Raw genomic sequence first — 17,919 nt, forward strand, 5'->3', positions numbered from 1 at the left:
GGTCTTTTCATAATGATTATACAGTTTTAGCCTCCCAAAAAATTGTACTGTTGCAATGACAATAAAGGGTATGTATTCATTCAGATTCAGATGTGTTGTTTTTTAAAGACATGTTTTTTTGCAGAGCAGCAGTAGTTTATCAGCAATTTGCTTCTGATTTGTGGGCGGGACTGTTGGCACAGAAGTAGCCCTCTGCTGATTTCCCATCACACTCTATGCCGCTGGTTTACAGCCCCTCATCCCCAGCCTAGCATTTGCAGTGCAACAAAAATGGCAAGCGATGTTGGAGATATACAGCTGTACAGTTCTCAGCGAGATGCCAGCTCAGAATAGGAATATAAAGACGTACATGGATCCATTTGAATGCAAGTGAAACAACAGAAAATCCATATGCGTTTCACACATCCAATGGATAAAAAATGTTCAAACACTCCTAATTTCACGAAGAACTGTTTAGTCAGAGAAAATATAGTAAAAAAACCCAGGAAAAGGCTAAAGAAAATTGGCCTGTCAGCAAAATAGACAGTCTATGTAGTTGTTATGGCCTATGACCGCTCAATTAAGCTCCCAAAGGAAGTAAACAAAAAGGTTAAGACTACACAAAAACATATTGTATTTAATACTGTTTTTTTTATTTAATCCAAAGAAAGTTTTTATTTTTATATTCTGGATTTTCTTTCTGATTTTCTGGATTTGTTGCTACTTCATTGTGTAGTTGAGGAAGTTGTAGTTGAGGAAGCACTTTTTCCTTAGTCCTTTAGGGGGCAGCAGTAAGCAAACTTGCATCTAAACGAGCAAAGTAGAGTCGTGGACGAAGAAACGATCCCTGGGAGGCTGTCACCCACCCAAACCACTGAATCGAGAAGTTCAACTTTTAAGAAAGTATCTTGAATAATTTGTATTTATTCCGGACATATTCTATTAGTGTTGCTATTTTTACAGAACAGTCTTTTTCTCATTTGGTATATCTTGGAATTTAACGTCGCGTTTGGTGTCAGTAAAGTGGTGAGTGATGCAACATGGCAGTAAGTGCTGCTGTCCGTAAGTGTTTTGTGTCCGCTTTGGTGACACAAGCCCGCTGTCAGAGACTCAACGCTTTGCCCAAGAACACGTTTTCTCGGGCGTCTTCTGCTGTGACCTGCGGCCACGGAGAACCCACGGGGAGGAAGAGTCTTTACGACAGAGCCGAGGCGGAAGGAGACAGTGGCCAGAGCGGCGGCTCTGTCCTGTGGACGTCGCTGGGTTTGGGGCTCTGTGGTGCGGCTTTTCTGGACAGCCAAAAGGACAAAGGGGTCAGAGGAGACTCTAAGTCCAGGAGGTTTCTAGAGCTCCTTCTACCCTCGGCTCACTGTGCCTCCCCCTTTAAACCAGACAGCCCCCGCTTTAAGTACAACTTTATTGCAGATGTGGTGGAGAAGTCCACTCCAGCTGTTGTGTACATTGAGATCTTGGGCAGGTGAGTCGCCAAAAAAATAGTCCCATCTGTTCTGGCTGAAATGTTTGAAAGAAATAGTTTTTTGTTGTAAATTAATGAGAAAAAATGCCAAACGTCCACAAAAAAAAAAGAAAAAAAAAAAAAAGAAAACAAATGTTTCATTTGAACCCTGTCAGCTTATCTTGACATCTGCTGGTTGAGTGATTTTCTGTTTTTCCACATGTTGTGTCTTTGTTAAAGTTGGTTTAACAACATTGCAATGGCTGGTTGTGATACACATCAGTGAACAGTTATGCAACCTTTGTGTTAAAAGTCAGATCTGAATGAATACATACCCTTTATTGTCATTGCAACAGTACAATTACACGAAAAAACAAGATAAAAACGTTTTTCTTCCCGTTATTATTTTATTTGGAAGTAGGTACTAGATTTGAATGTAAAAGCTAAACTTGTAGTGATCTATAAATGAATCTATTATCCAGACCTCTTTGAAGACACATTTTGGAAATGTTTTGGTCAACATAATGTTTATTTTTTGCCAGACTGGGTCAAATCAAATTTGACTTAAAAATGCTATAAATTCACTTTGCTTTTCTGTCTCAGATTCATATAAAATTCCATAGTTTTGTTTTTTGTTCAGTTTATACCCCTAAAGAAAACCTTTTAAGATTTAATGATTAAAACATGTCTCAGAATCTTGGTATTTTGGTTTTTGAGCCTAACTTCTTTCATATATGAAAGTTGCAAAACAAGCTGCTTCAGAACTTCTTTATTTGGGGAAAAAAAAAATCTGTTTCTGTTTAGTTCGTTTAAAATGCACTTTTTTTTTTTTACAGACACCCTTTTTCAGGGAGGGAAGTCCCGGTGTCGAACGGCTCTGGTTTTATCATCAGCAGTGATGGTCTCATCGTCACCAATGCACACGTTGTGGCCAACAAGAGAGGCGTTCGTGTGAAGCTCACCAATGGGGACATGTACCACGCCAGCGTGCAGGACGTGGATCCTGTGGCCGACATCGCAACCATCAAAATCACTACAAAGGTTAGCGGCAGCCAAAAATCCTTTCTGCTTAAACAAAATATATTTTGGTTTGATCTTTTCTTAGTGTAGTTGGAGTTCATAGTTGTTGACTGTTGACAGGAATCTCTGCTAAAGTGAGTCAAACGAGCTGGTTTGAGTCATCGGTTGACTTTTAGTTTTGGTTCCTGTTCAGCGAAGATCGTAATTTCCAGGTTTTCTACATCAGAATAAGAAAGCTGTGATTTGTTTACTTTACTCAAAAGGATTGCAGAATCGTTGGGAAAAACCACAGACCAACGTGTCTGCAATCTAACACAAACATAAGGACAAAATGAGACTAAAAGAAACACCTTTTTTCTTATATTGAAAGAGCTTTTTTCTTTTTCTTTTGGGACGTGCAGAACCCACTACCCACTCTGAAACTGGGCCAGTCGTCAGATATTCGACAGGGGGAGTTTGTGGTCGCCATGGGAAGCCCGTTCGCTCTCCGGAACACGATCACATCCGGGATCGTTAGCTCGGCGCAAAGGGACAGCAAGGAGCTGGGCCTGTCCAACCCCAACATGGAGTACATCCAGACAGACGCCACCATCGATGTGAGTTCTCTGCCGGTGACTCCGTGACTAATGACATTCCCTTAAATCAAGGGTGAATGGAGTTGTTGTTACTCAGGTGTTGGATTACTTCTCATCACCTGTGACTAACTTCTTTTGCAGTTTGGAAATTCCGGAGGTCCACTGATTAATCTGGTGAGTCACAGCTCTTGCTTAATATTGAAGTAAAAGCATTCAAATGTTTTGTTTTCCTCAAACTGAATTCGATCGGATTTTCAGCTCAAATACAACAACACATTGAGCACCATATGCAAGCATTAAATAATATCTATATTTAATTCATTTTAATGTGGTCATTTTCAAATTAAAATGAGACTTAATGTTAATATTTGCCATAGGTATTAAACATGAATGAGGTTTTGGAATAGTTTTCTCTTTGTTGTAAAGTTTTCTATTGAAATGAATGGGATTGAGCTACTTAAGAAGCCATCTGGCAGTGACTCTGTTAGCCGACCCGGCTGCAGTTTCTGCCTAAAGCCAGCTTTAAGCTGAAAGGCACAAGGCTCTTCTCTTCCTTCCTCCTGGTCTTATTACTAAGTCAATAGTTTTGGTGTTGATTAAATTAAAAAACAAAAATAAGATGCAGCCCCGTGATTGCATGTTGTAACTGATATCTCACTTGTTCTTAGGATGGGGAAGTTATTGGTATCAACACAATGAAGGTCACTGCTGGGATTTCATTTGCTATTCCATCTGACCGGCTGAAAATCTTCCTTGATCAAGCAGCAAAGAAAACCAGTAAGAAATAAAAAGACCTCCTGTTTTCTGTACAGACTCTACACCTGATTATGTTTTTTTCTTTAAGAGTCTTCAGTTGGCGAATCTAGAACTAAGGCTCGATACATTGGAGTTATGATGCTGACGCTGACTCCAAGGTAACCACAGCGATTTCGGCATATTTAAATCACCAGAGCATCTAAATCCATATTGGTCTGAATCCCTCCGTAGCATCATCACTGAGCTGCAGCTGAGAGACCCCATGTTCCCCAACGTGACGCATGGCATCCTGATCCACAGAGTCATCATTGGCTCGCCTGCTAGCAGGTAAAGCGCTGTAAGGGAAGTCGAGTATGACCCAGATTGCAGGTGATGCATTCAAGTGCCACTCATTTCTCCCTCGGGCTGCTTTGTGCGTTTCAGAGCCGGCATGCTAGCAGGAGACATCGTAGTGGAGATCAACGGCGTTAAAGTCAACACCTCAGAGGAGATCTACAAGGCGGTCCGCAGCAGCGACAGGATCACCATGCTGGTGCAGAGAGGGAAGGAGCTGCTGCGACTGCAAGTGACTCCTGAATTCATCGAGTAACAGGATGGAGACGGACAGGCGTCATGTCTGCCTTCCCTGCTGGCACACTGAGGAAATGTGAACACAGACTCTTCGTTTAAGTTTCCCTTTGAGTAGCACAGATGCCATTTTAATAACTCTGAGAAATGAAACATCTAATTTGAAATGTTTGTCTTCCCCGACCCATAATGCACTGTTTGTTAAATAAAAAGGTCAACTGCAAACGCTCCTATTTTTCTTTTAAAGCCATTTATTGTTAAACAGCAAAAGTAGCATGAGTGACTCAAAACTACGGCAAGAAGAAATGGTATTAAATGGACTACCATTAAGTGAGCAAGAAAGTGTTAGGATGTACATGAGCAAAATGGGATTAGAACTGACCGCTTTGAGAACGTCACACAAATGACTAAAACCATGAATCCAATTCATGTTTAAAAAAAAAAAAAAAAAAGTAAATCCTGCATGAGATAAAACTTCACACCAAGCTGTGAAGCCACACTGAACACATTTCCCTGGTATATGTACAGTAACAACAAATAAAGTGACTTGTACTAGACTGCTACACAATTGTGTTTAGATCAAAGACAGCCATTAAATGGAAACATTCAACCCACTTCAGGTTTAAGCCATATCTTTCTAGGTACGAGTACTACAACATACAAGTATGGGAAGAAAAAAATAGAACTGTTTATATCCCATTAAAACTACGTTAAAAAGGCTTAATATATATTGCTGGTAGTCATTTTTTTCTTTAAGAAAATAGAAATTGTGCGACTGAAGCTTACAATACACTGCTGGCAGTAGCGCCAGGTTCTATGGTGACCCGTTGCAGACGGGTCACCTGTCAAGGCGCTGTGTGCTGAGAGACCCCTCCCCCCCTAGGAAGAGGGAGAAACAAATGAACCAAGAACTACGACAATCCCACGAACCCAAAAAATAAAAACCCACACTGCTGCTGTGGTGTTTGTCTTGGTGGAATGCTGCAAATATCACACGATGTGCACGAACAGCAGCCGGACTAAATAGTCGAACTCGTACGGATACATAAATAAGGAAGTGTGGGGTGGAGGGCGGGAAGGAAGGAGGGGGGATGAAAATGTCAGGGACTCGTTGTAGTGTCCAGTCAGTCCAGCAGGGAGAGACCGGCTCAGATGACGTGGTCCAAAGCCCGCAGAAGCTCCTCCCCCTGCAGGAGGCACTGGCGACCTTGTAAAGGGGCGTTGACCTCGCAGTCATAGCGAGTGAGCTGCGGCAGAGTGAAGGGAGAACTGGAGCTCTCGGAAGTGGTGCCAAGCAGCCGACTTGCCAAATCTACGTCAGAGAGACATCAACTTCAGCTGACATGTTACAATGAAACCGACCCAGTCTTTTTTATTTTTCTTACCTGATGATACCAAAAGGACAGTCCTGGTTGTTCCCAGCTCTGATGCTTTTAGTTTTTTGCCTTTCTCTGACTCCTTGGGCAAAGGTCCCTGAGAGGAACATCAAATAAAAATGGTTTACCTGAAATCTGTGGAAGTGAAGTTACATCAACTATTTAAGGTGGACTTACCTGTTCGATGATCTCCATTAGATCACTCAGCTTTCTTTTACGCTGCGTGTTTGGAGCTGCTAGACTGCAGAGGTGGACATCTTTCTGCAGGTTTCCAGCTCTGCAGCAGAGAAACATTCCATTTAACCAGCTGTTCTAAAATGTGACGGAAGTTGTTCACGTTTGGAGACGTCACCTGTCCAGTGTCTCGGTGGGCAGAGACGCGGTGCTGGCAGTGTCAGGAGGCCCTGGAGAGGCCGTGCAACCGCTAAGTGGGCTGAAATGGGAGCTGGGATAGCTGAGGGCGTCTTGTGTAACACCAACCGGAGAAGGCTTCAGGGGTTTGGCTGCTCCAGAAGACTGTGGCTCCTCCACGGCGACACAGGGCAGCTGGAAATCATCGTCCATGGAGATGTAGGGAGCCAACATTTCCAGATCCAAGTCCTCCGTCAACATTAGGGATCAAAGCAGTTCAATCAATGAGAGTTCTTGACAGTTTTGGTTTGATGATAACTAAATAAAGACGCTACAAATACAGTAAAAGCTGATGATTACCTGTGTGGTGAATGGGGTTTTGGATTCGGTGTCGATGGCAAACATCTTCTCCACCAAATCCAGTTTGAATTCAGAGTTCACTTCTGAATCCATGGGGAAGCAAAAGTCTATCGGACTGGCGGTCTACAATAAAAAAAAACCCTTTCCATTGTCCCCTCTTCAAAAAACAAAATAGTCAATACTTTTAATAAATATGCTTTTCAAGCCGACCCACCTGCGCCGGACTGTCCGGGATCAATGTGTTGGGTGGGGCTTCGCTGGGACTCTCAGGTTTGGCCTCATCAGGTGTGTTGGACAGACCGAGAACCTCGCTGGGCGGCAGAGGGGACAGAGGAAGAGCCAGCTTGTCACTCGTGGAGAGCAGCATCACATCATTGTAGAGAGGAGTGTCCTTCAGCAAGTGGATCTCTGGTTCTGGTTCTTCACCAGGAAAATCGGAACCAGAGTGAGAATGGGTTCACTGATGCTAATAATGAACATTTCTGAATGCGGTTATAGATCTACACACCAGGCTGGCTGAAATCCAGGGAGATGATTGTGTCTCCAGCTGCTGGAGCGAGCAGGGTGAGGGCCTCAGGCTCCTCCTTCAGCTGGTCATACAGTGTGTCAAACGGTTCTGACTCCATCATCTTCTTAAAGGGCTTTATCAGTTCTTGCTCCGGTCCAGTTTCTGCCGTCGTTGATGCAGTCTTGTCGCTCTCAGCTCCAACCTCGCCTGCCTCCTGCGGCTCCTCTTTCACCGATTTCACATCCTCAATCTGCTCCAGAGACATGATCAGTTTCTCTTCTTGGATTCCACTGTTCAAAAAAAAAAAAGCATAAGACAGGAAAGTTACATCTGCAGCAAAGAAAAATCTTCTGCGAATGCTTTGATGATTATGTCTTCTCTAAAGACGCAACTGTCCAATCTGCAGAGACTTCACAGTACCTGAGCACAAAGTTGACACAAACAACACACTGCGGCTGAGAGTTCTTGGTGTTGTAGATAACGGTGGCTTGTGTTTCGACCCACACAAAGCCTCCACTCTTGGCCAACATCCGGTATCTACCCGTGCAGACCTGGCCCTTAGCAAACACTACAAGCATAAAAAAATTAACTGATTTAAAAACACATATATATATATATATATATATATATATATATATATATATATATATATATATATATATATATATATATTTCAAATATTATTAAAACAGAAGCTAAAGTTTAAATTTTGGTTTTAATTTTTTTAAAACAAAACTGTTTTACTTACAGTTTTGGTGAGTCTTAGTGAGATGGTCTGAGTCCAGAGCGTGGTAGTACTCATACACAGAGCGATTCATAAGGTCCTCTGGGTCATAACCCATGAGCTCAGTGATCCTGGATTAAACAAAACAAAGATTTTCTTTAGGTCTAGACTTTCAGTACCAGTACTGAACAGTAGGGGGCTCTGTGTGGTTACAAATGTTTTAAATGAGTTCACACTCTTAACCTTTTGCTCTTACTGTATTAAAAGGAGGAGGAGGAGACAAAACAACAAAAAAAAACCCACCTCTCATCACAGTAAGTGAACTTCATGTCCATTGTGTGGCGGCTGAGGAAGGTCTTGGTGTCCAAAGGGACCTCGATGTTGGAGGGGTGGGGGATTGGGTCACAGATCAGAACCAGGTACGGAACAGGAGGCTCTTTTTGTCCGTTACTGTTCTGCTCAGCTTCAACGCTGTTAACGTGCACGCGACCTGAGCAATGAAGCACCTGCAGGCACAAAACAGTAAAAACACATTCAGTATAGGACAACAAAATGCTTTCCTTTATTTTGGATACAAACATTTCACCTATCTATATTCTAAAAGAAAAAGAAAAAAAAAATCCCCTTCTTAAATTTACAATATATCAATACCAAATGTGTCGTTTATCTGCTTTGTGATCCTGCCAACTGAAGTGTGTTCAAAAGGCAATGAATGCAATCTCATTATGATTATTGTGTAACTTCATTATTATCTTATTACAGTCGCACTGATACAGAACAGGCCTCACATTAACCAGTCATGCAGCTTCTAGAAGGTTAAACAAATAAAACCTCACACTCAATAAAAACTAAACATGAAAAAAACCTGATAAACTTGACCACATGTCTATCACTATTGAAACTGACATTGACGTTCTGACCTAAAATATTGTTATGACTTGAAAATGACCCCAACCTTCCATGTAGCTGACTTGACATTGACGGTGCGCCCTCTGCTGGTGAGTGTACACTTCATTCGGAGGAAGAAGCTGCGCTCTGGATTTGGTTCTTTTGCTTTCTTGGAGCCTAAACACACAAGAAATGTTGAGCTTGAGTTGACAGAAGTAAACCAGAGTTACATTTCAAGCAGCTACAAAGAGGAGGCACTGAGCTACATACATACTTTCACTGGGGTGAAGACTGATTAAAAATGAGGGGGGGGGGAGGGGGGGGTTGGGCTGGAGGCAGCAAATCTGCTCCAAAAAGCTCATTTTAGTAAAAATCATTTTCTTAGCTAAATGTAATTAACATCAACACCCAGCAGCAAATCAAAGGTAAAACATGTTTGCTCATCACGATGTGAGAAAACTCTTCTTATCAACGTTACATCTGGGATGCAGGAGTTGGTTTTCCTCTGAAGTTGCTGCAGCTCACCTGTTCTGTACACCAACATCTCCCTAAGCTCCTCCTGGTCACAGGGATGTGTGTAGTCAAACACATTGTGCCCGGTCAGGTCAAACTGCAAAAAGATGTCAGCCGTGAACAACTGTGGAGCATCTCCATGCGTTCCTCTTTCTCGTAGGAAGTCTAGCCTTACTTCCAAACTTCCTGTTTGCTTCTTGAAATTTTCTACTGTCCTGTTTCTGATATTACGGGACTAACCTGTGCCAGCCCAAGGCATTTGTTGACATTCTCTGAGAGATAAATCATATCTCCGTCTTCAGACAGCACCATGAGAAAACCGTCCAGAGCCTTCATGTAGGAACTGTTGAATTTCATATCAAGCTCTGTTTCCTCTTCTTGTTTAGGCTCATCTGGTAAAATAACATGAAGTTGGGAAAGAGATTAGAGTGAGGCAGTGTTAATAAACAAGAAGAAATGTCAACTTTTTTGGGACACTAAGCAAACAAAAGCAGCCTGTAAGGTTGTGTGACTCAGTATGTTTAGAGCAAACAACTGGTTTACAGTTACCCATTTTTTCAAACTCCACGTGTTTAAATGTTATCATACTTTTCTTGATTTACCAAAACAATTGTTTTCAGTTTGCTCTGCTTTCCCGACAACATAAATTAAACATACTAACCGGTGCCGAGTAGTTTTCTCATACGCAGGTAACTTATGGTCAGTCTCATGACTGACGCTTTGTCCAGGCTGGAGCTGACGTTGTGAGGGAGCGGCAGCAGCTTGGCCAGCTCATAAAACACCTCCGACTCCTTCCCACGCCGGCTCCTCGCTGCATCCCTGGATTTCTCCTTCCTCCGCTCTGAACTCACTCTGCAGGGAAGAGGCGGTCAATCAGCAACAGCAATGCCAATCACCAGCTTTGATGAACTTCACACTAAGACAGACATCTGACCAGCCTTTATTCAGTCAGCCAAAGCTTTAGACTTCTAGGTAACTGACTGTACTTTCTGGTATTTTGCAATTTAATCAAAAATGATATGTATTTTAAAGCTTGGTTTATTAAGCTTCAGATGGAGACACAAGACAGATTAAGGTACATTTTCATGATTTAGGTTAACTTGGGCCAGCAGCTCCATCAGACTTTTATTTGCTTTTGATCCAATCTGAATTTGTTCATGCAATGAACCAAGAACAGATTAATGGGCTGTCTACATTGTACAAGCAAAATCTAAAGATTAACACACTAAATCTGATTCTCAAAGAGCATAAAGAAGCCAACATTTAAACTATCGAACTAAACAGGAATCCTGAAGATCCTTTTTGATTGTATGTTTACCTTACAAATACCGATTATCATCGACTACACCACTTCCAAAACATTTGAGGAGCCGCCCCTCAAGGACCACTGTTTGCAAAAAATAAATAAATAAATAAATAAATAAACCAAAAAAGAAAAAAAAAACTTAATTGTAACATCAAATATCACTTAAAAAAAAAAAAAAAAAAAAAAAAAAAAAAAAAAAAAAATCACAAATAAGTTGATTCTGTTTTCTTTTTCACAGCAGCACAACACGGTGCCGCTCCACTCCATTTTGATGCATCCACTTATAGACAAATAGATCTCTGTATGTCTTTGTTTTCCTGGTTGGAGACGGCATCTGGCTGAAAACTGTACGGCTAGATAGCTAGATATAGATAGAAAGATATTCCTCATCATTTTCGCTACACTGATATGGTTAGCTTGGGGTTGTGAGTGGCTGTAAGCTAGCTGGAGAGCATGTAAACAGATGGGGGGGGGTGGGGGCTTGTTTCATGCCACGGTTACAGGCCACAACTTATGAGGAGAGTCACTCTTGTCAGTCTGCAGAAACTGTTGTAGAAAACGACAGTCTCTTTTTTTGTGCCTAAAAACAACATAATCATTATTAAAAGACCACTAGGAACACTTTTGAAATGGATCAAAAATGATAAATGGTCTTTAGAAATTGTTATTTATATTGTAAGTGTTTACAATGGTATTTTTCTTTTTGGGTCAGCAACAATTTTTATTAAAAAAGAATGCAACTTAAGATGCTGAAAAATCAAGACCGATTATTGTTTAAAAACTACTACCGGTGGTTTTGGAATCAGAGCTTGGTAAAACAATGGCTTTAAAGGTATACTCAATTACAAACAATTATTACACCTAGGTTAGTCTTTGGCGAGGTATCTGTGTGCACTTTGAAATCTTTACACGGACAATAAATACAGCTGGATTGTTACAATGGCTTTGATTAGAGAACACCTCCAGTCTGAGTGTGTTAGTGTGGCCTGTTTGCAAAAGGAGGGTCAAATATTCCAGCAAATCCTAGAAAGCTTTGGGAAAGTCATAAGCAATCGTGTTCAGTACTGCTATGTCAACAAATTGATATAAATTTGAAGAGAGTCCACTTAAAGAGAGTTAATAATGTGGGAATTTATATAATATAAAGCTGAAAGGTCAATCCTATTTCTGAGAATATTAGCTTAAGTTTTTTTAATATTTCGGGGGGGGGGGGGGGGGGGGGGGGGGAACTTTAATAAAGCTTACCTTTAATTCTACAATACATTTTTTGCAGTAAAGGGGGTAATGATACACAAATCTGTTCTAGGGAGGATAAAAAGAGACTTCAAAAATAAATAAGTAAATAAAAGATGAATCCATCCTCAGGTCTTCTCTCAAGCTTTACCTCATTACCCAAAATGCATTTAGATGCCACAGGAGCTGCACCACAAACAGTCAACAGCTTAAAAGCACCTGGCTATGAAACGTTCATCGAATTAAAATTGATCTAACACGCACTCCCACTACAGATAAAACCAGCAGTAATTTGAGGCGCCCTCACCTGTGGCTAATCCAATTAGCTGTCAGGACAGAATGACGCCGTGTTTTCTGTTTTGCACATGAACGTTGCATGTAGAATGTGTGATGTGCAAATTGAATATCCAAACATAATTAGTCCTCTAGGGTAACAAAGGTTTCAAGTCTAAACCAGACCGTCATCTCTATGGAAGGCACAACCTTCCTGCTGAAGTATTGAAAAACCGATGCTGGGATTCAGCTGGGAATAATCCAATATAATTCCCCGGGATACAATGGCACACTGTAATAGAGGCTGTTAAACAAGCTCTACATTCTACACATCAGCATGAAGACTATTTGAATTGAGCAAATATCAAAGCACATGAACATGAAACAGCAGGTGGTTTATATTTTATTGATTTTTCCCCAGTTCATTTCATCCAATAATAAAAAAGAAAAACTGTAAAACAAATGTGTTTAGCTGCTTTATAAAAAAATAAACAATACAACAAATGCTTGAAAGGATGGAGAAGCTAACTTACATCTTTGTCCTGTATTTCAGACATACTTTTACTCAAATGAAAAAGATGAAATTAACTCAATACAGACAAAACAATTTGATAAGTAAATACATCACAAATGTCCAAAATCATGATAAAGGACCGATTTATCGTGTTGCTGTTGTGTTTTTACAGACTAAACTTTCAGAAAATTTTTAAACAAATTTTTTTTTTACTTCTTAAACTGGAAATGAAAATAAAAATGTAATTAGTGCTACCAGTACAAAAAGCAAAAAACAAAAAGTCATAAGTTCTTCAAATAAGTAAAGTTTGCAGTTACAAAAGCAATTTGGCAGTGTAGGAAATTCATAATTTTCAACAGACGACATATCGATATGATAAGAGGAAAATAAAAAATAAGAATAAAAAAAAAGAATAGTCCCTCTTCAAAAACCTCCTGAGTTATATCAAGCAGTTGTTTGTGTATTTTGTGACCAGGCGCTGACCTACTTCACAAGGGAAATGCTCTATACATCTGTTAGCCCAGTTGAATGAATATGGTGCTATTATGTAATCTAAATTAAAGAAACAGTAACGGTCACAAACAGGGACGTAAATACACTTCCCTTACAGATAAATGTAGCTCTGCTGGAAGCAGAAATTTTCTTTTTGCTTATAAAAAAGGCTTATCAAAAAGTTGGATATGGTGTTAACTTCATGTGGAGATCAACTAAAGAGGCCCTTTTATCGATTTAACACACAAGCTTGAATTGAATTAGCCAATTTAGCTTTCATACGTGCATCTGTATTTTTACTCAATTTATGAAAATTCATAGCAATGGATGGTTTGATTTCCAGGATATGTGATAAAGCGAAATCTATCTAGTTAAAAATTAGTGTTTGCCAAAATACAAAAGAATATTGCTTTAATCTGTCTGGAAAATCTTTCTGCCTTGGACGAAATAACACACCAACATGAATGTGATTCTGGGTAAAACTGGATTTTAAAAGATCTATTTAAATAAATCTTCATTAAAAACAAAAATGTATCGATCCAATATAATTTCTTGCACATTTACTGTTAGTTTGTCATGTAACCATTTCAGCTTCCAACAATGACCTTTTTAAACATTTGTAGTTTTAAAATTATCTTTTAAATTCAAGCAAAAATATAATAATGTAAATAAAATGCAGCTTCATAGGGAAGAACGGAGACAAAAAGGTGACAAAATCAATAATCTTCTTGGCATATTTATTAAGAACAAAAAATATATTCTTCTCAAGCAGTAACAAACTGTTACTTTCACTAAATGGTATGACGTAACTTGTGTCCCTGACCTCCACACCTGCACCTCACAGTTGTAAAAAACAAACCTTACATAACGTGGCAATGATCCACTAATCCCATTTTTAATGTGTGAGGGATGCCATATAGTGTTTTGAAGATTTATTTTACATTTTAGACAAATTTGATCATTTTGGTAAGTCTGACCTTTTATCTGTCAGCATTTGGTCAGAGGTTTTCCATGTTAACCTATTAAAGGGCCTACATCATGAAAAAAAAAAAAAACACCACCACCTTTTGGAGCTTTTACGTGTATTATAATAATAATTTCTCACAAAACAACCCAAAGTGGTATTTGGATCCGTTCGCCCACCTCTGAGTATTCCTCTAAAAACCTGTGCTCTGAGCACCAGCCCTTTCTAACCCACGAAAACCACACTATGACATCACAAAGTGGGGAACTGTCCCTTCCAGAAAGAGTCTATGCTGCCAGCATCGCCCCCAGGCTAACACAAACGCACACACTTTCTGAACAGAACTAGTGGTGATCAGCAAAAACACTTTAATTTGATATGCACATCCATCTTTGCCAAAGTTTAGATGTTCTTTGTTTTCGTGGGCAAATGCAGACACGCTGCAGACACAAGGCTGGCTTACTCTGAAAGGCTTAAGAAAAGCATGATAAAGCACTTTTAAAGCATGTGTGTTGTATTACTGTGGCCACTTCCATGGGAATGCAAGTAGATGACTTTCAAGAAGTTGGCACCGTTCCATCTGAATAAATCACATGTATATTGACTTTTAAAGCAAAGTTCCAGTTCCATCGCAGATTTCCTAATTTCTTTCTATCCATCCATCCATCATGTCAGCAAGTAGTGACATTGTGGAAGTGTTACTGCTACAATGACAGCAACTTTTTGCACAGTGCATGATATCACATCCACAAAGTGACTGTTGACTTGGCATAGTGTGCCTTTGCACACCTCTGATCGCAATCCTTATGATCTATAATTAAAATGTACATCTTCAAAAAGTTTAAACTCAAGAAACTTTGCTCTTAACATCTTTAACAACCATTCCCAACATTTAAAAACTTTCAGGCAATCTTTGTGTTAGCGGTTTTTGCTCTTAAAATTCATAACTGTTAACATCCCTTGTCTGGTGTAGCAATGTAGGTTGTACAGGCTAAAAATACCTTTCTGCAGCAATAATTCCTCAGATTTCTCAGTGCTTTTCTTTGATTAACAGCTGCATCTCTCATCTGCATTTTTCTGAGCGCCTGCTGCTCTTTAGCTTCACTATTGGGTCAAAAAGCAAGTTTTGACATTGCTCAAACTTGCTTTTATTAACATCAAATATAAGTGATGGAGCATTCTTGTGAATTTATCCCGACGTTAGCATGATAATCGCCACAAATTTTCATGTATAATAAAATCATCAATCATATTTTTTTTTCTAAGATTTCTTTTTAGTTGCTTCTGGGCCCATAACCCGTTGATCTTTGCAGCTTTAACACCAAAAAAAACAAAAAAAACAACTCAAAAGACAAAGAAACAATCTTCGTTAGCCTTTTGGCATATTTATGAGGGATCAAAAAGTTAAACAGCTCACAAGAGTTCCTCTCACTTAAGATTTCTGTTATGACATAACATCCATCTCTGACCTCTAAGTCTGCACTTCCCAGTGGTTAAAACCCCCAACATAGTCACAGTAGGTAATTATACAAAAATCCTAATTTCAACTTTAATTTAATTCAATTCAGGAAACAGCCATAAAGTTATATTTTTGGCAAAAAACAGAAACATGTCCTTCTATATAATCCAGGTAATCTGTTTCTAGTTCTAACTAGTCTGCTCCTTGAATGCCTCACAGGAAGCACCCATCGCCACTCAGTGAATTCCTACACACTTTTAGCCACTCCCATTGACGTCAAGACCCTGTGATTAAGAGATGAGACAGAAATTATAGCAAAACAATTTACGGAGGTCTGAAAGAACTAAATCAGAATAAACTGCCACAATGGCCAAGACTGAACACGTGTTTATTTCCAGTTTAAATGATGACCCCATTATCTAGATCTAAACAAAGCTCTAAAACCACCACACATTTAGCTGTTTAGGCAGACAGATGCAGTAGGATATGTACTTAGTTTTCAACTTTTAGCCACTCTTTGTGCTTGACCAGTGTAAAAAAATAAAGTTTTCTTTCTGAACTATAAGGGTTTTTTCATCACAAATTTTTACTACTATTCACTATGTTCATATTTTTCACCAGCAGCTGAATCATAATCATTATGAGCTTTTGTAGGTAAAAATTTTTTGTTATTAAGTGGTACATCAGGGAATTAAAGTTATGGGGGGGGGGAAGTCAGAAAATATGTCTTGCTGGGAGGAAACCTTTTTCTTTTTACTTTTTCCTGTTGAACATACATTTCTTTATTACATTTCTGCTTCATGCAAAATACTGTATACTAAATGTTCAAAGTTACATGGCTGTTTTAAGATGAGAAACTTACATTACAAAAGTTATAAAATAATATGTAAAATCTAAAAATTAATATGTATTATGTCTATAAAAAATGTCAACAAATATTTTGATTAATATTTTAAACCAAAATGTCAGATCAATTGTAATAGAGTAAAGAACACAATTATTTTATCATAAATATCCTACTTTGTCAATGTATTAAAATCCAGACATCATTCAATTTAGTAAAATGTGATTACCCTTCATTGCATCAGCTTTGATAAACTGGTAGTTCAGTTTACAAATGAGTTGTTTTTATCAATAATTTCTATTCACTGAATTGTACATTTTATTATAGAATGATTGTTAATTTTGTGTAAAAAAACTACAACTTTCAAATAATAAACATGGCTGCCTAACCTTAAAAGTAACGAAATTAACTGAAACTTTAAAGTTTCTCTGTTGCACGACACTTGTACAACCTTTATATCTTACATCATTATTACTATTGTTGCTATTATTATTATGGTTGAGTGTTACTCTAAATCTAATTATTTTTTGGAAAGCAATAATAATATAATACCAAAGGCATTTGGTGAAACAAATTTTTTCTAAAATGGGTTTTTAAAAAGCAACTTTCAGCAAAACAAAAGGCTAAAACAAGAGTTTTAAAATGAATCTTTAGTCTCAAATTCAAAACGACTAAAACTTAAGCAGACAAGGAGGAACTTCAGGCCACAAGTCACACGTGAGCAGCAGGTGTTCACTGACCAGTCAATACTATTAAACCACATAAATCCACTGATCTACTCAAATGTAACTAGATGTATAAAAACTGCAAATATTAATCGAAGTATTATTAATTATTAAGATTTAGAAAATCGACCACATCTGCTGGGATCTAAAGAAGTTTCCGAACAAAAAGCACATGATGATGGAGGGAAACGCAGAGAACGGTTTTAATGACGTAAATAAACTACATTTTAAAAATTCCAGCACATTAAATTATTTCAATATAAAGATTTAGTGTAAATAGACAGGTTGACGCCGACCTTTCAATATAACACCATTTCCGACAGCTAGCTATGTTAGCATTTTTGCTAACGACACTACTAGCAGCGATGACATTCGTATGAAGTCCAACAAACACACCAAACTGGCAGTAAGCTAGAAATTTTGGACCGTAGAGAGTAGTAAACGTAAGTGAATATTAAAGTTCTAACAAAAGAAAAACATGTTTAGAAATGTTTAAAACGAAAAGCAGACGAGTAGCGGCGTTAGCAAACTGTGACGTTACCTTTTCTTTTCGGGTACAAATCCTGTGTCCATGTCAGGACGAAAGGACTTGAGTTTAGCCTCTCTATCGGTGTGAAGCTGTATCCGGGCGCGTCAGAAAATGAACCACAATCCCTCAATGTTAATCCGTTGCCTCTCAAGTGGGTTGCATAAGAGTTCGAGGCAGATATCCTTTGTTGGATAAATCAAACTCTCTTTGGCTCAAATCGGGCTATTCGGTATACTTTCCGTAGGGTTAAGGAAAATGTGCCACGCAGGAGACGCGCTTCTTGCTAAGACAATGTTGCCTCGCGAAGGATCGTTGACTCCTCCTGCTGCCTCCCGGGAACGCGCAATCACGTGTCCTTATTTTCCACCAACGGGGGCGCGCGCTGCAAGCTAAAATCACCTGCTGCTTAAAATTGCACACATTTTTGCTGCCTGCATGGCGCGTGACTTATTAAAAGTAATGCAATTTTAGGGCAAATAGGTTAAGGTATGTATGTTCCAGGGAATA

The 17,919-nt window shown here is 39.1% G+C and overlaps 2 protein-coding genes across 3 annotated transcripts; one reads left to right on the forward strand and one right to left on the reverse strand.

The window, feature by feature from the left end:
* Positions 1–786: 786 nt before the first annotated feature.
* On the forward strand, positions 787–4,578 carry LOC101174474 (serine protease HTRA2, mitochondrial-like). Its single transcript, XM_004082277.4, has 8 exons — positions 787–1,456; positions 2,272–2,476; positions 2,857–3,051; positions 3,172–3,204; positions 3,699–3,807; positions 3,875–3,944; positions 4,018–4,113; positions 4,210–4,578. Exons 1-8 carry the CDS (start codon positions 1,020–1,022, stop codon positions 4,373–4,375), a joined length of 1,311 nt encoding a protein of 436 aa, XP_004082325.2. The 5' UTR covers positions 787–1,019; the 3' UTR covers positions 4,376–4,578.
* Positions 4,579–4,586: 8 nt separating this feature from the next.
* hif1a (hypoxia inducible factor 1 alpha subunit) lies at positions 4,587–17,740 on the reverse strand. 2 transcript variants are annotated; one of them, XM_023951296.1, is made up of 15 exons: positions 17,425–17,740; positions 9,735–9,925; positions 9,314–9,465; positions 9,086–9,170; positions 8,628–8,737; positions 7,976–8,178; positions 7,697–7,803; positions 7,369–7,516; positions 6,949–7,238; positions 6,655–6,860; positions 6,441–6,563; positions 6,082–6,329; positions 5,907–6,006; positions 5,739–5,826; positions 4,587–5,665 (listed from the first exon to the last, which is right to left on the reverse strand). In XM_023951296.1, exons 1-15 carry the CDS (start codon positions 17,454–17,456, stop codon positions 5,502–5,504), a joined length of 2,247 nt encoding a protein of 748 aa, XP_023807064.1. In that variant the 5' UTR covers positions 17,457–17,740; the 3' UTR covers positions 4,587–5,501. The 2 variants fall into 2 exon arrangements, with proteins under 2 accessions (XP_023807064.1, XP_023807063.1); XM_023951295.1 differs by having other exon boundaries at positions 6,082–6,335.
* Between the last annotated feature and the right edge of the window lie 179 nt (positions 17,741–17,919).

The sequence above is a fragment of the Oryzias latipes genome, chromosome 22 (genome assembly GCF_002234675.1).
Source record: "Oryzias latipes chromosome 22, ASM223467v1".
NCBI classification, from domain to species: Eukaryota; Metazoa; Chordata; class Actinopteri; order Beloniformes; family Adrianichthyidae; genus Oryzias; species Oryzias latipes.